At 45.6% G+C, this 25,599-nt stretch overlaps 1 protein-coding gene across 1 annotated transcript; it reads right to left on the bottom strand.

Moving 5' to 3' along the window:
- Positions 1-251: 251 nt before the first annotated feature.
- Positions 252-25,599, bottom strand: sdhdb (succinate dehydrogenase complex, subunit D, integral membrane protein b). Its single transcript, XM_085967707.1, has 4 exons — positions 25,492-25,599; positions 20,489-20,599; positions 11,101-11,245; positions 252-4,414 (listed from the first exon to the last, which is right to left on the bottom strand). The coding sequence occupies exons 1-4, from the start codon at positions 25,538-25,540 to the stop codon at positions 4,249-4,251; spliced, it is 471 nt and encodes a 156-aa protein (XP_085823833.1). The 5' UTR covers positions 25,541-25,599; the 3' UTR covers positions 252-4,248.

The raw sequence follows: 25,599 nt of genomic DNA on the forward strand, positions 1-25,599 counted from the left end.
GACTGACATCCAGCGAGGGCACTAGTGTCTGATGGGTGAAGGTGCTCCCCCCGCCCCATTGTAAAGGGTGGGTGGGGCTCTTTACCCTTGGTTGGAGCCTGCTGAGGAGAAGACACTCCGAAGATAAAAACAGTGAGAAAGGTAATGGGAAACCACAGCTACTCTTCCCGAGTAAGTGTACGTGCGAGACTTGAGTTAGGAACTGCCCTGCGGCAGAACACAACGGATGTAGTGTAGGAATAAAGAGTCAATTGTTTTGATTAAGAGAGCATGGTTTTATTCTAACTTGGTTTCAACTGTTATTGGAGCATCACTTAACTTGTAAACTAAACTGAGTCCTCACATTATGTACAAAGATTAACCATTTGTATGAATGCAGCAGATTCTAATAACAAATCATCTTACATTTGAAATGGACTCTTCAACATGTTAAATGTCCAGGATTGCTGAGTTTACAGGTAGTTACATATTACCAGATGTTACTTACTGAAACAATCGTTTTTAAACAAAAGCCAAAGTTTGAAAGAAGCGTCTTACACATTTACACTGGTCGAGATACTGACAGTACTCATTAATACAAGAAACATTATAGCATGCAAGTGCCCCTCCCCCTGCACCCTCAGTCACGCCATTAATTAAATCTGAAGCTGAGCAATTTCCCTCAGCAAGTCTGACTTAACTACAACATCCACTATCGCATTGTACCAACATCTGTGGAAACAGCAACTGGAACAGAAATCTTTCCTTGACAAAGTGGTAACATTGAATGTTGGTATTTCACTGGCTCTACCATAGAATTCATAGGAGCCGATGCAGAGGAAATATTCAAGATTGCACCGAGATGGATTCAATCCAGTTAAGGACTGATTGATATAGTCAGGCTGTTGGATGAACATTTCCTGCATTGACTGGTGTTTTACTGTTGTTCTTTCACCTATATAAAAGGTTTTGAGACACATCTGTCACACCTCAGGGGCTCATACATGCAAACTTGCCACACTTTATATAAGATAGTATAAGGAAAGTCAGTAATTGGTAGCGAATTGACCTCCTGTAAATGACCTTGGAAAGTACCCATTTACAGGCGTTCGCCCTTATGGTTTTACAGACACCAGGTCTCACAGCTCCAGCTTTGCTGCAGAATAATGCATTGTGCGTTACATGATATAATGTTACTCTCCTTATAAAACAGTGTCCTCCGACGTGCTGTGAGCACTACCACATTAGATCCATGGATCTATTCAAAAGGCTTTCGGCTGCATTCAGCTTCAAAACACAGTGCTTGTGTGTGTCTCTTTACATATCGTACATAAGGGAGGAGAGAGAGAAAAACATATCGCAGCAAGAAACTGTTGACAAGTTCCCTCGGTGTATAAGCCAACTGCACGGTGACCTCACAGGATGTACATTTCTCTCCCAACTCCCAACATATTGGTGGGCTTTTTAAAAATTTTATTGGTCACACACAGGTTGAAATCAGAGATTGCGAGGCAGCCCTCTAAACCAAACTCTACACGTTCCCAAATGATTTTGGTTCTCTCCAAAGCCACAGCTCGGAGTCACAAGTTACTCCCCCTTGGCCACATGAATCACATTGAAGACATAAACTGGACAGTGAAATAACAGCCCCACAGTCTCTCATTACCACCTCTAGGTTAGTGGTTAGGGTGAAACATTATTAAACTGCAAACAGTCTCCAACAAGGCAAACCCGAGAAGATTGTGCACAGTCATACATCAACATGAGCTAGTTGGGAATACCTTACACAAAGACTAATGGATACTTGGGATAGAACGACACACTGCACTCAAACCAAGGGATTCAGATGTGTATATATAAACAGTGTACATGTTGGATTACATTACTGAGCTGTAATCCAGTGGATGGAATGACATTCAAAACCACGTGAGCAGTTTGCTATTTCTACCCCACTATTTTGAGATACAATCCAACAGGTTATTCCTTTCACATACACAAGTGGAGTGAAGCCATCTTATTTTTGCCATTTATTTTTTTTGCCGCAGCCAGCAGCACCAGTCACAGCCTGACACAGGAACTGAAGAGAGATCGGATTACACTTTAGAACTTTAAGTGGTATTGATTTATATTTCACGGAGTAACTGACGAGGCACAATTTTAATTGAAAGGTACAGAAAACATCTTCAGCCACAACAGTAAAAGCTCGATCATTATCTGAACCTAAAGACCGTCAATCCTAGGTGCTTTATCAAAAAAAAAAAATGTAACGCCACGTTTTAATTTTCTTTCCCTTCTGCCCCAAAGGCGTTGGCCCTTGCTGGGATATGGTTGCGGGAGACCTCGCCCAAGTGCCTATTCTGCCGAAGCTCAGACAAGGAGCATCAACAGGTGACTCAACCGCAGGGAGGTATCACAGCCGAACGCAATCTTATTCTTGGACGACATGCACAAACGCACACTGTACAGCTCAACTAACTTTAAAAAAAAAATGACTGGAGCAGAACTCCCGGACTCATCTTTCTCTCCCCTCTCTAGCTCCCAAAACTACAGCTGGGACTCCACGTTGCTTTATTCAGCTTTGGTTCGTGTTTTATGCTGGTAGCAGGTTCTACTGTGGGAGCCAACTGTGTTGACGACTGGAATCAAACCAGGCTGTAAAGAAAAAGCTACAGACAGGAAACATTCCAACATCCTGTGTTCCAGCAGTTTTACTACTAACATACCTGCATTTATATAGCACCTTCAGGACGTCCCAAAGCCCTTTACAGCCAATTAAGTACTTTTGATGTGTAGTCACTGTTGTAATATAGGAAACACGGCAGCCAAAACTGTGCATAGCAAGCTCCCACAAGCAGCAATGAGATGATAACCAGATAATCTGCTTTAGTGATTATTACTAGTAAACTAAGGATTAAAAAAAAAAATCAATATTAAACCCAAATTCCTTGAAATACTTTGGTTGAAAAATGATTGCGCTGAAGAATGAGAGGAGGCGAGTGTTGCAGGTAATTAAGATTTTCTATTTCTGTTACCCAAGTGTCACAATGAAGCAACTCCCTCAGTAGGTGAAACAGGGCCAGACGGAGGCTAAAATTCAACAGTGGTCCTGTACTCCAAACCAAGACCACCTGGCCCTCCCCCGCAGATCACACGTGCCACTACATACACACATCATTGGAAGTCTTTCCACATCCCATCCTAATGACTTGTTAATCTGATTAGCAATTAGAATGCTAATTGTTTAAATTACTGTTGAATTACAGTCAGTTTTGTGATGCGTGCCTGTCCAATCTCATTTCACATGGGGCCCTCGCAAACCGGGGAAATGGTCTTTCCACCAGAATGAGTTGATTATGAACTCGGGTCCCAAAGACTGAAGAACAAAGTGCTGATTAATGCACCCCCCTCCCGCAAGAAACTTCCTTTCTCGGATTACAATGGACAAACAGCAGTGATATGACGCAACTCAGTACCAGCACACTGCCTTCCATGGCACCCAGATACTGCGGTTTAGTGACGTAATTAATGACAAGAAAAAAAAGACACTTGTGGGTTTTATTCTCCGATAATGGGTGGACTGCACAAGAAGAGGTGGGAGGAAAAGGGAAGTCTCCACAGTCTTGGTTTTTTTTTTTTTTTTTACAAACAGACAAAATGAAAATGAACTCAGGCCAGCTAAAGAAAATAACTGCTCACAACTTCTTTACCCAGTGGTGAGAATGTGAAACTCGCTACCACATGGAGTGGTTGAGGCGAATCGCACAGATGCATTTAAGGGGAATCGAGATAAGCATGAGGGAGAAAGGACTAGAAGGATGTGTTGATGGGGTGAGATGAAGGAGGGTGGGAGGAGGCTGGTGTGGGCCAGTTGGGCCCAATGGCCTGTTTCTGTGCTGTAAATTCTGTGTAAAACACAAATTGATGTCAATAAAATGATGATTTCTGTACAGTTGTGAATCACACCGATTCAGATTTGTACCTTTGTGCGAAACAAGTCCAGTCTCTGGACGTGCACTTAAAAAAAAAAAAAAAAAAATGAAGGTTTTGTAACGGGAACTTGTGTACACAGCGGGGAAAAGAACTTGAGCATGAAAGTGCAATTTATTCGCAAGGCCGGTGGTATGACTGGACGACATAAGGCAACATCTACGATCAGTGTAAACAAAGGTTTCAAAAATACATTCGAAAAAATGCGTCCATTTGACAGCTCTTTTAAAAATCAAAGTGAGCCCAGGAGTGGTTCACCTGGATGGACGGCACCACAATCAATCAGAGGCTCCAGAGCATGGCGACGGCCTTGCAGATCCCCACGTCGTGGTAATTGAAGTAGCAGAGGCCAGCGAAAGTGACAGCTGACAGTATATGGAGGCCTGTGTTAGCCAGCTTCACCTTGGTCTCTCCGTGTACGTAATCCGTAAGTATTTGCCCAAAGCCCCTGAAAGGAAGCAGAGGGGGTTAAAAAAAATGAACCAAAGACTTGCATTTCTACAGCGCCTTTCACGACCTCAGGACGTCCCAAAGCGTTTTACAGCCAATGAAGTACTTTTTGAAGTGTAGTCACTGTTGTAATGTAGGAAACGCGGCAGCCAATTTGCGCACAGCAAGCTCCCACAAACAGCAATGTGATGATGACTGGATAATCTGTTTTTGTTATGTTGACTGAGGGATAAATATTGGCCAGGACACCGGGGAGAACTCCCCTGCTCTTCTTTGGAATAGTGCCGTGGGACCTTTTTCATCCACCTGAGAGGGTAGACGGGGCCTCAGTTTAACATCTCCTCCAAAAGACAGCACCTCCAACAGTGCAGCACTCCCTCAGTACTGCACTGTCAGCCTGGAATTTTGTGTTCAAGTCTCTGGCGTGGGACAACCTTCTGACTCAGAGGCGAGGGTGCTACCCACTGAGCCACGGCTCAGTACTTCACCCTACTGTAGGGTCGTTGCCAGCATCTTAGAACCTGCATGTTTTCATCATGAGTTAATGATCATTATTTGTACTATGGAGAAATCTTTAAATTTTTCTGCGAAAGTGGACTCGTTCTTAAAATATATAATTTTGAAGAATTGAAACTGAACAGGAAAATCGGATTTGGGACTTCCGCATACACAAGGGGACCCTATAAACTAAAGGGTACAATCCTAAAGGGGGTGCATGAATAGAGACACCTGGGGGTATATGTGCACAAATCGTTGAAGGTGGCAGGGCAGGTTGAGAAAGCAGTTAAAAAAAGCATACGGGATCCTGGGCTTCATAAATAGAGGCAGAGTACAAAAGCAAGGAAGTTATGATGAACATTTATAAAACACTGGTTCGGCCTCAACTGGAGTATTGTGTCCAATTCTGGGCACCGCACTTTAGGATGGGTGTGAAGGCCTTAGAGAGGGTGCAGAAAATATTTATGAGAATGATTCCAGGGATGAGGGACTTCAGTTACATGGATAGACTGGAGAAGCTGGGGGTTGTTCTCCTTGGAGCAGAGAAGGTTGAGAGGTGTTCAAGATCATGAGGGGTCGAGACAGAGTAGATAGTGAGAAACTGTTCCCATTGGCAGAAGGGTCAAGAACCAGAGGGCACAGATTTAAGGTGATTGTCAAAAGAACCAAAGGCGACATGAGGGGAAAAAAAAATTTATGCAGCGAGTGGTTAAGATCTGGAATGCACTGCCTGAAAGGGTGGTGGAGGCAGACTCAATCGTGGCTTTCAAAAGGAATTGGATAAGTACCTGAAGGAAAAAAATGTGCAGGGCTATGGGGAAAGGGCGGGGGAGTGGGACTAACTGAAGTGCTCTTGCAGCGAGCTGGCACGGGCTCGACGGGCCGAATGGCCTCCTTCTGTGCTGTAACCATTCTAGGATTCTATACTTATCACACTTAGTCAGCAGTGACTCTGTTCCTTTGGAGCATTTTTATTTTCTAGCTAAAAAAAACTATGTTAATGCCGTAGCATAAAATCCCTCCGTCACCCTGGGCACATTACATTTGCAGCAAAGAGGGAGAATAGGCAATTTTGCTCCAAGGTATCAAAAGCTGGCTGTAAAATGGCACTCAAGTGGTTCAAGGAGACTCTCTTGGGAATATTTCCCAACAGGAATTTGACTTCCATCCCTCGGCAGCACTACAGAAATATAGAAAAGAAAGCATGGGAGAAGGGGAGAGTAGCACTCTCACCTCTAAGTCAGAAGGTTGTGTGTTCAAGCCTCAGTGCAGGGACCCGAGTACCCAGTCTCAGCCAACACATCAATTTTTCCAGTTCTGACGAAGGGTCATCGACCTGAAACGTTAACTCTGTTTCTCTCTCCACAGATGCTGCTTGACCTGCTGAGTGTTTCCAGCATTTTCTGTTTTTACATCAATGCAGGAGTGCTGCACTGTAGGAGATGACAAGCAGTTTTAAATTAATGACCCCTCATTAATGACTTACTATCCAAAGTAAATAGTCCTTCCTTTTTCACACTATTAAAATCTATCATCATAATAAAAATCTCTTAATTCTTGTAATAGCCTTCTCTGCTCCCATGGAAACAATCCCAGTACCTCAAGTATTTCCTCAATATAGTTTCCTTTCTCATTTTATTGGGTACGGTGGCATAATGGTTGTGTTTCTGGACTAGTGATGCAGAGGCCTGGACTAATGATCAGGAGACACGAGTTCAAATCCCACCACAGCAATTGGGGAATTTAAATTCAATTAAATAAATCTGGAATAAAAAGCTAGTACTGTATCAGTAATGACCGTGAAACTAGCGGATTATCTGGTTCACTAATGTCTTTCAGGGAAGGAAATCTGCCGTCCTTACCCAGTCTGGCCTATATGTGACTCCAGACAACCAGAGCAATGTGGTTGACTCTTAACTGCCCTCTGAAATGGCCTAGCAAGCCACCTTCTCGAGGGATGGACAATAGATGCTGGCCTTGCTGGTGACGTCCACATCCCGTGAAAGAATAAAAGAAATCTGACACATCTACACTTTACACTCTCTATGTCTTGAATATAATGGAATGCCCAACGATGCATACAGTTCTCTAACTGTGGCCTAACCATTGCCATGTACAAATGTATTACTTCTGTACATTATGAATGTCCCCTGCTTCCCAGGTTGATTCTGTTGCCCCCAATTTACTCTCCTCCTTCCCTGGAAGCACAGTCCTTTGTTGACACACAGTTCTAAGCTATCTAGTCACTGTATGAGTCAACTGCTTTTGGATAGGAGGGGAGGGAGAGAAAATATACGGAGGCTAAAAGACACGTCAACAGTTCACAACATTGTTGTGTGGTTACTTCCAGTAAAGCAAAAAGTAGCTCAGGTACCGAAATAGCCAGTGGGGCTATGGGTGTAGGTTATTTACCACAAGCAGATACCCAAGAAGCAGGATGTCACACGTCAAATAGAAGAAAGTACCCAACGGAACATGCCTGGACAAAGCAGACAACAAGATGTGCCGTAAATATATCAATTAAAAAGACAGATTTGTCATCCCATAAACTACAGTTTGGCCAATAATCTGTTTTACTTTCACCACCTCTCATCCCAAACGTGCCAACTCCCACACAAGAGGTTGGTGAACAAAATTAGGGTACACGGAATTGGGGGTAATATACTAGCATGGATTGAGAATTGGTTAACAGACAGAAAACAAAGAGTAGGGATAAACGGGTCTTTTTCAGGATGGCAGGCTGTGACTAGTGGGGTACCGCAAGGATCAGTGTTTGGGCCCCAGCTATTCACAATCTATATCAATGATTTGGATGAGGGGACTAAATGTAACATTTCCAAATTTGCTGATGATACAAAGCTAGGTGGCAGTGTCAGTTGTGAAGAGGATGTGAAGAGACTTCAAGGGGATCTTGACAGGCTCTGAGTGGGCGAGAACATGGCAGATGGAATATAATGTGGATAAATGTGAAGTTATCCACTTTGGTAGAAAAATCAGAAAGGCAGTGTATTTCCTAAATGGTGAAAGATTGGGGAATGCAGATGCTCAAAGGGACCTGGGTGTCCTTGTACGAGTCACTGAAAGTGAATGTGCAGGTGCAGCAAGCCATTAGGAAAGCAAATGGTATGCTGGCCTTCATTACAAGAGGATTTGAGTACAGGAGTAAAGAAGTCTTACTCCAATTATATAGGGCTTTGGTGAGACCACACCTGGAGTACTGTGTGCAATTTTGGTCTCCTTACCTAAGGAAGGATATACTTGCCATAGAGGGAGTGCAACGAAGGTTCACCAGACTGATTCCTGGGATGGCGGGACTGTCGTATGAGAAGAGATTGAGTAAACTAGGCCTGTATTCTCTTGAATTCAGAAGAATGAGAGGGGATCTCATTGAAGCATACAAAATTATTACAGGGCTTGATAGGATGGATGCTGGGAGAATGTTTCCCTTGGCTGGGGAGTCCAGAACCAGGGGCCACAGCCTCAGGATAAAGGGTAGGCCATTCAGGACTGAGACGAGAAGAAATTTCTTCACACAGAGGGTGGTGAATCTTTGGAATTCTCTACCCCAGAGGACTGTGGAGGCTCAGTCATTGAGTATATTCAAAACAGAAGTCGATAGATTTCTGACTAGTAAGGGCACCAAGGGATATGGCGATAGGGCCGGTGAATGGAGTTGAGGCAGAAGATCAGCCATGATCTCATTGAATGGCCGACTCCTGCTCCTATTTCTTATGTTATGTTAACTCAACCCTAACAATGGCTCCACTGCCACCAGCAGAACTTGGACAATTTGCTTAAGCGAGTGTGCTTTGTGTGCAAGCCTATACAGCAAGCTATTTGACCAGAAGCCATCACAGCGGAGCACGATACGGTCCTCGCGTAACATCTCCCAGCAGTGATCACAGGGCAGTGTTCAGAAGGAATTAAGCTTACCACACAAGCATTATGGACAGGGTTATTCATCTAGTTACCTCTGTCTTCCTCTCCCCCCTCCTCCCCATGTCAGGAACATCTGACTACCGCTGCTCTGCTACCAGTTACTGTAAACTGTGAAAACAAATTTCCCCAACGGAAAAACTACAGATAATGTGAACTTTTTTTTTTTTTAAAAACCATATTCTTTCAAACCAGGAAATCTTAACTGAAACCCATTGATCTGAGAATTAGAACTTGCATGTTAACCACAACAAATTCTGCTTTCAGCACATGGCCCAGCAACCTTGCTTGGAAGATCAAAGCACAAGAGACAAGTCTGATACAAAAGAAGAACTTTCTCCCCCCCCCCCCCCCCCCAAAAAGGTCACTATTTGCAGATGTGTGTTTATTATATGCAGATTCACCATCTAATTCCACACGTACAGCATCGTTATCACCAGCATAAAAACCGCCTCGACCACTAGATAGTTTAGTTAGCGGGCACAATTGAACAATGTGGGACGTGGTTTGCGACATAAGAAAACTACTAGGCACTTGGTCGGAGCGTTAAACAAGGCTTTAATCAACTGTTTTTCTTGCAGTTCTGATGAAAGATCATTGACCTGAAACGTTAACTCTGTTTCACTCTCCACAGATGCTGCCTGACCTGCTGAGTGTTTCCAGCATTTTCTGTTATTTTAAGCGGCAAGGCTTGTTGGGTAATGAGAAACCGATTGAGGTTTTGTCATAAAAACAAAGATTTTTTTCTCCCTCTCCCAAAGGCGCTGACTCCTGCTGACTTACTGGACCACCGACGGATGCTAGCCAGCCTTGCACTGCCTCACTCGAGTGGAGTCCCCACAGCGAATGTTAGCAGGCTGGTAGCCAAGCCCAATCTCATCCACACGCCACATCCAAACAAGTGCAATTTCCAGCAGGCAGTCTCTAAACTGTAAATTACTGAGTTTTATTCCCTTCCCCATCCCAGAGGCCCCGACACTCATTGTTTCACCCCAAATATTGGGCCAGCTGAAATCAGCGGACTCCGTGCAGACTAGGAATCAATCCGGAAGCTTCAGTCCCATACCACACACTGCATTTACTCACTAAGCTTTTAGGGAAGCTTGCAGATTTGTGTAGTTACAGATGTTAATCTTATGCAGCCGTGGCTCTCTCACCCGAGTCAGAAGGTTGTGGGTTCAAGTCCCACGCCAGAGACTGAGGGAGTGCTGCCCTGTCGGAGGTGCTGTCTTTTGGATGAGACGTTAAACTGAGGCCCCGTCTGCTCTCAGGTGGACGTAAAAGATCCCATGGCACTATTTTGAAGGGAAGAGTTCTTCCCCGGTGTCCTGGACAGTATTTATCCCTCAATCAACATAACAAAAAAGATGATCTAGTCATTACCACATTGCTGTTTGTGGGAGCTTGCTGTGCGCAAATTGGCTGCCACAACACTGCCTACACTTCAGAAGTACTTCATTGGCTGTAAAGCGCTTTGGCACGTCCTGAGGTCGTGAAAGGCGCTATAGAAATGCAAGTCTTTCTTTTTTCTTACTAAGGTTGAAACCTCTAAACTCCCTACATCCCCTCCTTTTTTGAAACTCTCCATGATTTTATATTTATATACTCATTAAGACATGGAATTCAATGCTTTTACTTTTGGCACAGTGTTTATCATCCAGCACGGTTAAATAAAAACTCCCTTTTTTTCTTTTCTCCAACAATAGGCCTCAGAATAACCCTTCCTTTGATTGAGACTGCTTAGCTAGTACTAAATACAGTATGGGGCAGAATGGTGCTGTACTCATGGAGAATTCAACAGAATTCCTGGTTTTCAAATCCCTCCAGGACCTCGCCCCCTCACCATCTCTGTAACCTCCTACAAACCTCCGAGATCTCTGCGCTCCTCCAATTCTTATTGCATCTGCTTCCACCACCCTTTCAGGTTTCAGATCATAACTACTCACTACTTGGAAAAAAAATCTCATCTCCCCCTGGTCCTTTTGCTAATTATCTTTAAATCTGTGTCTTCGGTTTACCGACCCTCCTGCCACTGAAAACAGTTTCTCCCTATTTACTCGCTCAAAACCCTTCATAATTTTGAACACCTCTCCAAGGAGAACATTCCTAGCTTCTCCAGTCTCTCCACATAACTTAAGTCCCTCATCCCTGGTACCATTCTGTGTTAATAGTCTATCTTGTCCTTATAGTTTATTAAAAAAACAAATTAATAGAAGATAAATTACATGAACTTAAAGAAAATGATCTTACCAGTGACCATGCAGTGTGACAGCTGCAGCCAGTGAGTAATCCACGACAGATCCCGGGCAGAAATAGGCAGCAGGGATGAGGCCCAGTAACGTAACACTTAGTATCCGTTCACTAGTCCAGTGCAAAGAAGCAGCTCTCGAACCAGCTAACAGAGGAAAAGATACGTGAGAACAAACTCTACACAATTGTACAACGGAGACCACAGAAATGACCCTAGGATGACAGTTTGCAAATCAGGATTGTTGCAGAAATCAATTTGGGGAGGAGGGTTAAAAACAGGCTACTCTGCTAATTCAAAGTCATTTTTGTGCAAAAAAGCTATCCAACAATTAAGCGACTTTGAATCAAGAGTAAACTGGAGTAAATGATATCCCGAATGTGAACAGAAAACGTGCCATTGTTCAGAAATTGTGCAACATTTAAAATTCAGATCAAATTTCAGGGGTTGGTTTTTGCTGTTGTAACCGTTTGGATTACTCGTGGACCAAATCGGACACAAACATAAGAAATAGCCTTTCGAGTCTGCTCCGCCATTCAATAAGACCATGGCTGATCTTCTACCTCAACTCCACCTTCCTGCTCTATCCCCATATCCCTTGGTCCCCTTAGAGTCCAAAAAATCTATCAATCTCAGTCTTGAATCAGTGGTCTTTTTCCAAGAACATCTCTCCAATCTATGGTCACTTCCAATTATATTCTCAATCCCATTAACAGAACTTTGTATTCCTGCAACATGCACACTCACCTAAACACAAGCAAGAATAGAATATACCAAATGTGTGTCACTGCTCACAATAGGTTAGAGTACACAATGCTTCATTAGGTCACGTAATACATAATGTACTATTCTGCAGCTACAGTGTCTGTGTGCATAACCTGCTGCGCCCTTTGAAAATCACATTCTAGTTGCTATACCTTCTTGTGGTCAAAGAAAGGCTAATTGTTCTTGGGCATATTCTCAGGTCAATTGGAAGATAGCAACAGGAAATGACCAGCTCACTTTTCTCCCCCACATGTGGCTCCGAAGGTCAGTTAGAAGCTACTTTCTGTTGCTGGGAAATGTTCTCTAAACTAGAAATTAATTTATCTTCCTTTTTCTTAAAATGGGACAGAAATATGCATGCATCACAGTGTGGCATCGGAAACATGACAATAATTTGCATTTTTGTAGAGCTCCTCACAAACAGGAAGACACCGCAAAGCTCTGCCAAGGAACAGGCAGAATGGGCGATATGGACAGTTAGGCTGGGGACCGAAAACATGGTTGCAGGAGAGGTTTTAAGCAGATTTTCGAAAGGGAGTAGGGAGATAGCAAGGTGGAAGGGAGTAGACGGAGTACAGGGGCATTGTGGCCACCAATGGTGGAACAGAACAAGTGGGGACAAGGAAAAACCCAGCACTAAAGAAAGACTTGCATTTATATAGCGACTGTCATGATCTCAGGACGTCCCAAAGCACTTTACAGCCAATGTGGCAGTCAATTTGCACACAGCAAGCTCCCACAAACAGCAATGTGATGATGACCAGATAATCTGTTATAGTGATGTTGGTTGAGGAATAAATATTGGCCCCAGGACACCGGGGAGAACGCTCCTGCTCTTCTTCGATGAGGTGCCGTGGGATCTTTTACATCCACCTGAGGGGGCAAACGGGGCCTCAGTTTAACGTCTCATCCGAAAGGCGGCACCTCCGACAGCGCAGCACTCCCTCAGTACTACACCGAGATGTCAGCTTAGACATTGTGCTCAAGTCCCTGGAGTGAGGCTTGAACCCACAACCTTCTGACTCAGAATCATAGAAATTTACAGCACAGAAGGAGGCCATTCGGCCCATCTTGTCCGTGCCGGCTGACAAAGAGCTCTCCAGCCTAGTCCCACTTCCCAGCACTTGGTCTCTAACCTTGTAGGTTACGGCTCTTCAAGGGCACATCCAATTACTTTTTAAATGTGATGAGGGTTTCTGCCTCTACCACCCTTTCAGGCAGCGAGTTCCAGACCCCCACCACCCTCTGGGTGCAAACATTTCTCCTCAAATCCCCTCTAAACCTCTGACCAATTACTTTAAATCTATGCCCCCTGGTTATTGACCCTTCTGCTAAGGGACCCCTCATAATTTTATATACACCTCAATTAGGTCCCACCTCAGCCTCCTCTGTTGCGAAGAAAACAACCCCAGCCTATCCAATCTTTCCTAGTAGCTAAAATTCCCCAGGCAAGATCCTCATAAATCTCCTCTGTACCCTCTCTCGTGCAATCACATCCTTCCTGTAATGTGGTGACCAGAACTGCACGCAGTATTCTAGCTGCGGCCTAACTAGTGTTTTATACAGTTCAAGCATAACCTCCCTGCTCTTATATTCTGTGCCTCGGAGGCGAGAGCGTTACCCACTGAGCCACAGTTGAGCATCTGAGGAGTGGTAGGCGTGTGCATGCAGGAGGGTGGGGAAGAGGGAGGCCTTGGAGGGATTTGAAAGCAAGGATGTCAATATTGCCAGCAACTTAGAGGCGTATCAGAATTTGCAGAGAAAGGGGGTTATGGAAGTGCCGGACTCTGTCAGTAGATATGCGAGCTGCAGTATTTTGAACGAGTTGCGGCTTGAGTTGGGCAGGCTGGATAGGAGAGCATTAGAGAAGATGACAAAGGGCAACACTTGCTGTTGGTCCACACATAAACAATAACCACTTCCATGAAGTAGCAGAGGGCACCCGACACCCATCGAAACACACCACAGAAAGGAATTAATGTCTTCAGAACGGTTGGGGAAAAGGGGGAAAATTAGTGGAAAAGGAGAAGGGGGGGGGGGAATAAAATAGGATTATGTAACAATTCAGAAAGTATCGCCACCCCTCTCAGACAGCACAGGATGTTAAGAGTAAAGCCCCTATCTCTAAGATTAAGCAAAAGAATCCCCAAGAAACAGACCTAGAAGGTGTTCTACTTATTTGGGGGAGGGTGGGTGTGTGGGGTGAGAAGGGCCGGGGGGGGGGGGGGGGGGGAAGAATGGGGAAATGGAAGAGAAACGCAAGAGACAATGGGAGAAGCGGACACAGAAATCCTGGTAGATACAGTTCGGATGAAATTGAGCAATCTGAATGCAGACCCCATACTCCTGACAGTCACATTGGTGACAAGAGAAACTTTTACATCTGTGATGTTTAATTGCTAAATCTGATGCCCTTATCCAGATGGCAGATTGGAACCCCTTCAATAACCGGGTCGGCCAGCCTGCCGCTGGGATCAGGGAGATGGATTGAACGGTGAAAACGATGTCGCTCTCTGAACCCAAACTGAGAAACTGCACCAGTGTTAAAACGGCTTAGGGTTTTCTCTTTTAAATCAAAATGCATCAGGGGTTTCTCTTCCCTCGTGTGTCTGTATAGCGAGATAAAAATCACTGTCCGCTCATATGGTAACCACAATGTGAGCGAGTGTGGGAGCATTCAGCTCACGCGTTCATTTTGTGCGGAGGTAAAATGGTGACAAAGGGCAATTCTAGAAACTGACCCCTTTTGCTAGTCTTTATTCAGGGTCTAATTATACAATGCCAAGCCGGTATAGATTCCCCCAACAATACTACCGCCCCTAATCTCTCACACCTCAGAGGCCACTCTCCACTGTGCTGGCACTAGAAAGATTTACATATACCACACACAGAATTAGCACCAAGTGACGTTATACTGAATACAAAACTGGATCATATAAACCCTCAAGAAACTTGATGCTAACCTACCCGCCACATCGGCGACCTTTAGTAAACCTGCCCTTCCATGCACCTCGCTGGATATTCGGAGCTCCTTTCCCCCAATTGCGTCAGGAGGAGAGGAGCGTTAAGAGATCGAGATCTTCCAGTATCCATCGTGCTATTGAAACAACAGGACTCGGGACTTTCACTTACACTACATTACAAGGACAGCTCTGCGACTAAAAATGTGCAGTCGATTTCTGTCACGGGAGATGGAACCAATGCTGCATCCTAGCAACAGGCTCAGGAAGTGAATCAAAGGCAAGAGAAAGGAACCAAAAGGAAGGCGCCCGGGAAAGAAAAAAACATGGAGCAAGGAGAACGACTCAAGAGAAGGGGTTGGGAAACAGCTCTGTCTTCCAGTAACGTCACTCTGTAGACATCTTGGGGGAGTTGTTTAACTGGTCCAAGACTGCCCGAGTCTCCCCTCTTCCAGATGGGGAAACATCTGGCCTCTATTTAGCAACTCTTCACAGAGCTGGAACAGGCTGGGGTTTTTTTCTCTAGAAATTAGAAAGCTGAGGGGTAACCTGATAGAGGCAATGAAAAGGTTTGATAGGGTAGACATAGAGAAAACGTTTCCACTTGTGGGGGGAGTCCAAAACTAGGGGCCATAAATATACAATTGTCACTAATAAATCCCATAGGGAATTCAGGAGAAACTTATTTACCCAGAGAGTGGGGAGAATGTGGAACTCGCTACCACAGGGAGCAGTTGAGGCGAATAGCAGAGATGCATTTAAGGGGAAGCTAGATGTGGGAGAAAATATGCTGATAGGACGAGATGAAGAGCAGTGGGAGGAGGCTGGTGTGGAGCATAAACAGCAGCACGGACCAGTTGGGCCGAATGTGTACACAGCACAGAAACAGGCCAATGTAACTCATTACATAGTTGAGGTCAAGCACTCACCTCGTTAGGAATCGTGGGCACAAACCTACATCCCATCACCACGTTGGGGCATATTAATGCATTTTGTTTTTTAAAATCAATGATTTTATTTGTTGCTGATTTCCTTCCTTGTCCTTCTCTCCTGGCTGGGGTACAGTTTCACAGGCACCAGTCTCTCTCTCTCTCTCTGTGTAAGCCAAGACATCGAGTGACAAAGGGCAATTGAACTGTGGGCGACGCCATAGTTGAACCAGGAGTCACAGTCTAAGGATAAGGGGTAAGCCATTTAGGACAGAGATGAGGAGGAATTTCTTCACCCAGAGAGTGGTGAACCTGTGGAATTCTCTACCACAGAAGGCAGTTGAGGCCAACTTATTAAATATATTCAAGAAGGAGTTAGATATATATTTTTAAGGCTAAAGGGATCAAGGGATATGGGGAGAAAGCAGGAACAGGGTACTGAGTTTGGATGATCAGCCATGATCTCATTAAATGGCGGAGCAGGCTCGACGGGCCGAATGGCTTACTCCTGCTCCTATCTTCTATGTTTCTATGAGCCTGATTGTGTCCTCACCAGGCAACCACATACCTGCCCTTTCCAGCAGGGGCTCAATGCCGAGCTATCAGCAACATTAGCTGATGTTCCCCCTCCCGAACCCAGAGGTGGCAAAAGCCAATTATAGTGCCCCAACCGCTTCTCCAGCAGAGAGTCACTCTCGGCACAGACCAGGAATCAGGTCTGAAACCTTTGGAAAGCATTTTAAAGTAGCTATGAGGAAAGACTGGATAGGCTGGGGTGGTTTTCTTTGGAACAGAGAAGGCTGAGGCAAGACTTAATTGAGGTGCATAAAATTATGAGGGGCCTAGATAGAGTGGATAGGAAGGACCTATGGATTTTAGCAAGGCTTTTGACAAGGTCCCACATGGCAGGCTGATCAAAAAAGTAAAAGCCCATGGGATCCAAGGGAGAGTGGCAAATTGGATCCAAAATTGGCTCAGTGGCAGGAAGCAAGGGGTAATGGCTATGGGGAGTTTTTGCGACTGGAAGGCTGTTTCCAGTGGGGTTCCACAGGGCTCGGTACTCGGTCCCTTACTGTAGTATATAGTAATCATTTAGACTTAAATGTAGGGGGCATGATAAAGAAATTTGCAGATGATACAAAAAATGGCTGTGTGGTTGACAGTGAGGAGGAAAGCTTTAGACTGCAGGAAGATATCGATGAACTGGTCAGTTGGGCAGAAAAGAGGCAAATGGAATTCAATCCGGAAAAGTGCGAGGTAATGCATTTGGGAAGGGGCAACAAGGTATGGGAATACACAATTAATGGGAGGATACTGAGAGGTGTGGAGGAACAGAGGGACCTTGGAGTGTATGTTCACAGATCCTTAAAAGGTAGCAGGACAGGTCGATAAAGTAGTTAAAAAGGCATACGGAATGCTTTCCTTTATTAGCTGAGGCATAGAATATAAGCGCAGGGGGGTTATGCTAGAACTGTATAGAACACTGGTTAGGTCACAGCTTGAATACTGCGTGCAGTTCTGGTCACATTACAGGAAGTACGTGATTGCACTGGAGAGGGTGTAGAGGAGATTTACTTGGAAGTGCCGTAACCTACAAGGCTACAGACCAAGAGCTGGAAAGTGGGATTAGGCTGGAGGGCTCTTTTTCAGCCAGCACAGACACGATGGGCCGAATGGCCTCCTTCTGTGCCGTAAATCTCTGATTCTATGGGTAGATCTGTAATAGCAACAGAGTAAGGTTGTGGAAAGATGCAGTTCCGGTACATAGGTTTTAATTTCTGCATCATTTCCCAGTTATAGGATAGATTACTAGACTAATGGTAGGCAACACGTTAGTTCACAGATTCGGTTCCTTAATCTTGCAAAGTTGGCTATTTTAGTGATACTATTGCAGCAGGCATTGAGCAGAAGTCAGGCGCGCGAAGGCTGGGGCAGACGGGCATTGATCACCACCGGGCCACTCTTGCGCATTTCACAGCAGCCTGCTTAAGGGCCAAATTCGCAGGGGTCAGGGAGCAACGATAAGAACAGAAGACGTAGAAGCAGCTCATTTGGCCCCTCGAGCCTGCTCCGCCATTCAATAAGATCATGGCCTCAACTCCACTTCCCTGCCCGCTCCCCATAACCCTGGACTCCCTTATCGTTCAAAAATCTCTCTATCTCCACCTTAAATATATTCAATGACCCAGCCAGACAGCTCCCTGGGGAAGAGAATTCCAAAGATTCACGACCCTCAGAGAAGGAATTCCTCCTCATTTCTGATTTTAAAGGGTTTCCCCTTATTCTGAAATTGTACCCCCTAGTTCTAGATTCCCCCACGAGGGGAAACATCCTCTCTGCATCTACCTTGTCGAGCCCCTTCAGAATCTTGTATGTTTCAATAAGATCCCCTCTCATTTTTCTAAACTCCAATGAGTATCGGCCCAACCTTTCTTCATAAGACAACCCCTTCATCTCTGGAATCAACCTCATGAACCTTCTCTGAACTGCCTCCAATGCAAGTATATCCTTCCTTAAATAAGGAGACCAAAACTGCACGCAGTGCTCCAAGTATGGTCTCACCAACACCCTGTACAGTTGCAACAGGGCTTCCCTACTTTTATACTTCCCTTCTCAGTTACAACAGTTATGTGGGCCTGGAGAGACGGAGCTGACACACAGTTACTGTAGAAAGTAACAGCACTAAAATAAACACCAGATTGAATGGTTGCGGCAAGTTTGGATAATTGAAGTAGGCATGCACCAGTAACAATACGAAACTACTTCGAAAATTTACCTCATCCATTATCAGCTTCCCACCCAATATGTCCTTGCCCTCTGCACCTCCCTCTTTAAATCTCGCCACCCTTCCCTGCATTGGAAAGTCTTCTGAAAATGTTTCTCTTCTCCCACATTTTTGGCCCCATTTGTTAATCCCATCCATCCGTCCTTGGCTCTCATTTGATATCCAGTTTTTTTTCCTCTATTGCACCGTAAGGTGCTGAGAAATCTCTCCAATGTGGAACTACATAAATGCAAGTCAGTGCCTTTACCGCCATCTAGTGTTTACAACAGAATGCTGCAACACATTCCACTGAAGTAACTCAAGCTGTGAATCTGCACGAAAGCACAGCTGGTCTGAGCAGCGAACCCTAATGTGAGCACACAGCCCACGATCTGAAAGCAGAACAAACTGTTGGGAATAATGCATAGCAACATATTACTTTGTCATGGTGCGCCATTTGCTTGCTTGCTCGGCAGTTTGAATCAGAAAGGTATAGTTCAAGAAACAAAAAAATGGGAAGAAATCTGTGCAGAAAACAGGTTAAGTTTCTGTTTCAGGTACGAACCCTTCTGAAGAATGTGGAGTTCTGAAGAAGGTTCCGCATCAGCAATCATCCTCGCCACAGCTGCTGACTGACCTGCTGTGCGTTTCCAACATTTTGGTTTCCCCCCCCACCCAGATTTCTAGAATTATAGGAACAAGGAGGCCACTCAGCCCCTCGAGCCTGCTCCACCATTCAATGAGATCGTGGCTGATCTGTATCTTAACTCCACTTACCCACCTTGGTTCCGTAACCCTTAATACCCTTGCCTAACATAATCTATCAATCTCAGTTTTTAAATTTTCAATTGATCCCCAGCCTCAACAGCTTTTTTTTGGGGGGGGTGGGGGGAAAGAGAGTTCCAGATTTCCACTCCCCTTTGTGTGAAGAACTGCTTGCTGGCATCACCCCTGAACGGCCTGGCTCTAATTTTAAGGTTCTGGCCCCTTGTTCTGGACTCCCCCCACCAGAGGAAATAGTTTCTCTCGATCTACCCGATCGACTCCTTTAATCATCTTAAACACCTCGATTAGGTCACCCCTTAATCTTCTATACTCGAGGGAATACAAGCCTAGTTGTAAAAAAAAAGCAAAATACTGCAGATGCTGGAAATCTGACATAAAAACAGAAAATGCCGGAAATACCCAGCAGGTCAGGCAGCATCTGTGGAGCGAGAAACAGAGTTAACCTTTCAGGCCGATGACCTTTCATCAGACCTAGTCTATGCAAACCGCTCTTCATAATTTAACCCTTCTAGCTGTGGTATCATTCTGGTGAATCTGCACTGCACCCCTTCCAAGGTCAACATCTCCTTCCCGGAGGTGCGGTGCAGTGCCCAGAATCACTGCCAAAACAGGAAAATGCTGCAGCTGCAAGCCCAGCTCCAGGACTTAATGTAGACCAAAACCTCAGAACAATCTCTGAGGGGGTTGTCCTTCGAATGAAATTTTAAACCAAGGCCCAGTCTGGGGAACAGGCTTGAGGGGCTGAATGGAAAGCACATTGGGACATTTTTGAGAGCTGTGATAAAACACTACATAAAATGTTGTTCTTCCTTTCTTACAGCCCCAGCTGATCTGCACCTGCCACACACGTGACGTGTGTACGTATACTGCTTTGCCACGCTTTCTATGTATTATTACTGTTGAGGAATATTTTCTTTCCTCTTCAGTTCATCCAGCTGCCACAGGCCACTACCACAGCTAATTCGTAACCAGCCACAAGGTTTCGGAGAGAAACCCACGGTGAACTTCTTGACTGCGATCTCAACCTGTGGCTAATAGCCTGGCCTATGTGTCTGAATCTCAGCCCCGTTATCACAGGAAGTCAGTATAGAAGTTATGGCTCCTCCCATCCTCCCCCAAGCAGTCCACCAGGACAAAAAGCTTGGCTGTGCCGGATCTAACAGAACCCCGTAGGTACAACACTTACCAAAATGGCTGGGAGACGTGTGAATCTGTGACGCCAGGAGCACTGGGGGCTGCTGGGTCTTTCTGGAAGCAACAAGCGGTCCGGCCACCAACGATTTACTGAAGAACGGTGCTGCAGAGAAGCAGGGAGAAACAGGCAATAAACTTAAACTTTCTCAACAGCAGCTGCAAAATAGAAGAGGCTTTCCAAATTTACTTACCCAGTTATTATTTCTCTGTAGCCGAGGTTACAATAATTTTTTAGATATAATATAAAAAGTGTTCAGCAAACTTTCGTTTGTGGAACATCGGAACAGGAGGAGGCCATTCAGCCCCATGAGCCTCTTAGAAACATAGAAGACGGGAGCAGGAGTCGGCCATTCGGCCCCTCGAGCCTGCTCTGCCATTCAATGCGATCATGGCTGATCATCCAAATTCAGTACCCTGTCCCTGCCTTCTCCCCATACCCCTTGATCCCTTTAGCCTTAAGAAATATATCTAACTCCTTCTTGAATATATTTAAAAGAATTGGCCTCTACTGCCTTCTGTGGTAGAGAATTCCACAGGTTCACCACTCTCTCTTCCGCCATTCAATGAGATTGCGGCTGATCTGTATCTTAACTCCATCTACCCACCTTGGATCTGGAACCCTCAACACCCTTGCCCAACATAAATCTAGCAATGCCAGTTTTGAAATTTTCAATTGACCCCCAGCCTCAACAACTTTTTGGGGGGGAGAGTTCCAGATTTTCACTACCCTTTGTGTGAAGAAGCACTTCCTGACACCCCGGAACGGCCTAGCTCTAATTTTTAAGTTATGCCCCCTTGTTCTGGACTCCCCCCACCAGAGGAAATAGTTTCTCACTAGCGATTCTTGCTCCAAGCCACGTGACTGTTTTATCACAAGTGATGAAATGCTGTTGTTGCATGTGTTTGGGAAATACTTTTGAGATGTGCCACTTTTAATTCAACCAGTATTGCTGCCAGCATTCACCAAAAAATACATGGCTGGAAGAGTGTCACCTGTTGGAGAAATAGACCAGGATTTAGGTTTCGGTCATTGAAGGGCTACAGATGTGGCCCAGGAGCAGTCTCTACCTAACAACTTACTTTAATTTTCTTCTAAGGGCAGTAACTAATGTGGGGAATAGATTCCCAAAAGAAGCAGCAGCCCTAGCCCCAGTGGCCATGCGAGTGTTAAAAACTCCCATCCACTGAGGGAGGGAGGAGCAACTTACAGCTGAGCCCAATCTCTGCACTGGCGGGAAGGTTTGAAGGAACAGAGGGAGTCGGCAGTGTCCGAATGTGACCTTTTCTGCATCCCCCATTGGTGGGCAACATCCATGACTATATTTATGTACGTAACTATACCTCCTTCTCATTGTTAAAAGCCTTCTCATTGTTAAAAGCCTTCTCAATACCCAACTTTTCGATCAGCTTTCAGTCAGTTCTCCTAAATCTCTCCAACAAGGCTCATTGTCCACTCTTGTATTCCTTGTCTCACCACTCCCTCCAATCTCCACGCCCCCTCCATGTAAAACTCCTTGCAACATTTTCTACATTAAAGGCTCTATGTACAGGTGTAAGTTATGTCCTTTGTCAACAGAGGTGCAGGATCTAAACTCCAATCCCAAAGAGTGAGGAAAATAAAATCACAGCAACAAATGACTTTCCTCGTCCTCCAAAAACCCACGGTCTTTGTCACACAGCCAAAGTATGAAAGACGACACTGCTGGAGTAGGTTATCCTGTTACAAATCACATCACTTTAAACTCCGAACGTCCAGAAAAATGCAACGTGTAAATTAAATGCAAGGCACTTTGTTTAAATCCAGACTAAAACCAGCTGCATATCTGGACTAGAAAGTCTTTGAACCTGGATGGCTGGCAACAACTTACATTTAAATAGTAAATAAAGACTTTAATAAAGTAAATGTCTCAAGCCATTTCACAGACGAAAAAATGTACACCGAGCAGCAAATTAGGGAAGTAACCGAAGGCATTTTGAGAAGGCATTTAAAAGTGGAGAGGGAAGCAGCAAGGTGGTGGGTATTAGGAAGAGTGTTCCAGAGTGCAGAGGCAAAACAGCTGAAGGCTCTTCCACAGGTGGTGAAGCACGAGATGGGGAGATGCACAGGAAGCCGGGGGTGGAAGTGTGGCGGGCACGTACCACCAAGGAGGATTGAGGCAGTTGCAAGTGGAGGGATGGCGCATGGTTGTGGAGGGTTTTACAAATGGGGAGAATAATGTTAAATTTAATACAGTGGGAAGGACAGAGGATGGGCAAAAAATGCTGGCATTGCCAGCGACACCCGCATCCTGTGAACGATCATTAAAGAGAAAATGAGTAAGACTTCCTGTAGGATAGGGCACGGACATTGGACGAGTTTGAATTTACGTAGGGTGGCACGCGGAAGGCCAGCGAGGAAAGCAATGAAGCTCGGAGATAGTTAAATCTAGCCTGGAGGTGACAAAGGTGCGGATATGGGTTTTAGAAGAGACGGTCAAAATGGGGATTTGAAGTTCAGCTTAGGGTCAAATAGATCTTCAAGGCTGTGCACCAGCAAGCCAAGGAGGGGGGATGTATTTGGTCTTGCCAATGTCAAGTTGGGGGACATTCTGAGGCATCCACAACTCAACTGTGGCAAGCAGTCAGTTGCTAGATTGATGGATGGATGGATGTGAAGTTGAGGATGGCGGTGGAGAGGAAGAGCTAGGTATTGTTTGCACATAAATGGAAGGTGACTGCCTACCCCCGGCCATGCCTTTGGATAATGTCGTTATGAAAAAAATCAGAACTGATCGTACACTCAACTCAAACTAGGGCAGGATGCCAATAACGCTAGACAGGATAGCATGCACAATTAAAAATGGACTTTGGCCAGATAAGGCAGGTTAAAAAAAAAGATAACGTCACATTAGCAAACAGAAATCATTCTGCATGAGCCATAATTGCTCCAGACAAAAATGCAAGAAAGCATGAAATGGCTGTCTCGCTCATTCCTTCACAAGGTACAATCTAGTCTATCATGAGCTCTACTTAATCCATTTAATCTCTTGAAAAGACTGCATAAATATCCCATCATCCCCCAAGACTACGAAGCAAAACTCCACAATATTAATTTTGAGAAGTGCTGCGTTTTAGATGAGTTGTTAAATCAAGGCCCCTTCTGCCTAATCCAATAGACCGTCAATATCCCGTAGCACTACTGGAAGAATAGTAGGGTGTTCTGCTGATATCTTGGGCAACACCCCTCCCCCTCAACTGGTACCAACAAAAATACAAATAAACTGGTCACTCAGCTCACTGCCTTTGTGTGGACGCCTTCTGTGCACAACTAGTTCTCATATTTGCCTATATAACTGTCACAACACTTCAAAGTAAATTATTATGCCAAACACTTGAAGTTTCTGGGAGATGCAATAAGGTGCAATGGAAGTGCAAGTCTTTCTTCAACCTCTTGCACAAATCCACCCTTCATGTGACACGTGCTGTCCACGCAAGGTCCGGGATACCAAAAATTCCTAACATAAAATCTTCCCCTGCACACACTTCCTGACAATATTTTTCCCTTATAAAATCCCCATATCCACATATATAACTAACACTGCAATTACACCCACAGCACCCCACTGGCAGGGAGGTGTAATTACAGCGTGACAAGTTTACATAGGCACTTCCCATTATAAATCTGGAAACAAATTTATAATGGGAATATACAAAAATAAGTGTATATTATTTAAATTGGGGCTTATTTATATCTGCACGCCCTGTTACAATTATCCCACCCTCTAACTCGGTTTCACGTGAAGCTGAAACACCATTGACACCCTGTGAAAGAAAAAGACCTTGCATTTATGGAGTGCCTTTCAAGTCCCAAAGCACATTTTCCAAGTGCAGTCACTTTCATAACGGAGGAAACACGGCAGACAATTTGCACACAGCAAGGTCCCACAATCAGCAATGTGATAATCATCTATTGACTGAGGAATAAATATCATCCAGGACATCGGGGAGAACTCCCCATCTCTTCAAAATAGCATCATGGGATCATTCCCTTAATACCCGAGAGCGCGGCGCTCCCTCAGTACTGCCCCTCCGACAGTGCGGCGCTCCCTCAGCACTGCCCCTCCGACAGTGCGGCACTCCCTCAGTACTGCTCCTCCGACAGTGCGGCACTCCCTCAGTACTACCCCTCCGACAGTGCGGCGCTCAATTCAATTCAATTCGCTTTATTGGCATGATGACAAGGTACATCTTATGTTGCCAATGCATCGAAAAACATTTATGGTTGAACACATAAACGCAGATCTATCCATAGGGTGTAGAAACAGTCTGCCCCTCCGACAGTGCGGCGCTCCCTCAGTACCGCCCCTCCGACAGTGCGGCGCTCCCTCAGTACCGCCCCTCCGACAGTGCGGCGCTCCCTCAGTACCGCCCCTCCGACAGTGCGGCGCTCCCTCAGTACCGCCCCTCCGACAGTGCGGCGCTCCCTCAGTACCGCCCCTCCGACAGTGCGGCGCTCCCTCAGTACCGCCCCTCCGACAGTGCGGCGCTCCCTCAGTACCGCCCCTCCGACAGTGCGGCGCTCCCTCAGTACCGCCCCACCGACAGTGCGGCGCTCCCTCAGTACCGCCCCTCCGACAGTGCGGCGCTCCCTCAGTACTGCCCTGGGAGCGTCAACCTAGATTTTTGTGCTCAACTCTCTGGAGTGGGACTCGAACCCACAACCTTCTGACTCAGAGGCGAGAGAGCCACCCACTGAGCTTGTCTCAATTATTACAATGGCCCGTGAGTGAGGTGGAGTCCAATAGACAACAAGCGGACTGGCGGCGGGAAGCACAGGGTGGCCGTTACCAGGGTAACTGGGCCTGCGCTGCCTTTGACTTTCCCCCGTCCTGTGGGCGGGACGGATTTATAACAAACTCTCAGACAACCGTCCCCCGCCGGCAAACAACAGCGGGCCGAGCTTAAATGCGAACAACCGCCGCCATATTCCCCGAGCGGGCAGACACAGACACTCACGCTTCAGTCCAGCTCCCCGCATCAGCGCCAGCCTGACCACGGACGCCATCTCCGCCACCCCGACCAAGGTCACCCGGCCGGAAGCAATCCGCAGGACGCCGGAGCTGC

This window comes from Somniosus microcephalus, chromosome 26 (genome assembly GCF_052327205.1).
Source record: "Somniosus microcephalus isolate GS21.2 chromosome 26, FLI_Smic_1.0, whole genome shotgun sequence".
Taxonomy (NCBI): Eukaryota; Metazoa; Chordata; class Chondrichthyes; order Squaliformes; family Somniosidae; genus Somniosus; species Somniosus microcephalus.

Bases quoted from the DNA above. Each gene is read 5' to 3' on its own strand.
- sdhdb (XM_085967707.1), bottom strand. From the start codon at position 25,540: ATGGCGTCCGTGGTCAGGCTGGCGCTGATGCGGGGAGCTGGACTGAAG. The intron at 20,600-25,491 runs GTGAGTGTCTGT...GCTTCTCTGCAG, and splicing joins GCGGGGAGCTGGACTGAAGC to CACCGTTCTTCAGTAAATCG. The intron at 4,415-11,100 runs GTAAGATCATTT...GCTTCCTTTCAG, and splicing joins GTCACACTGCATGGTCACTG to GGGCTTTGGGCAAATACTTA.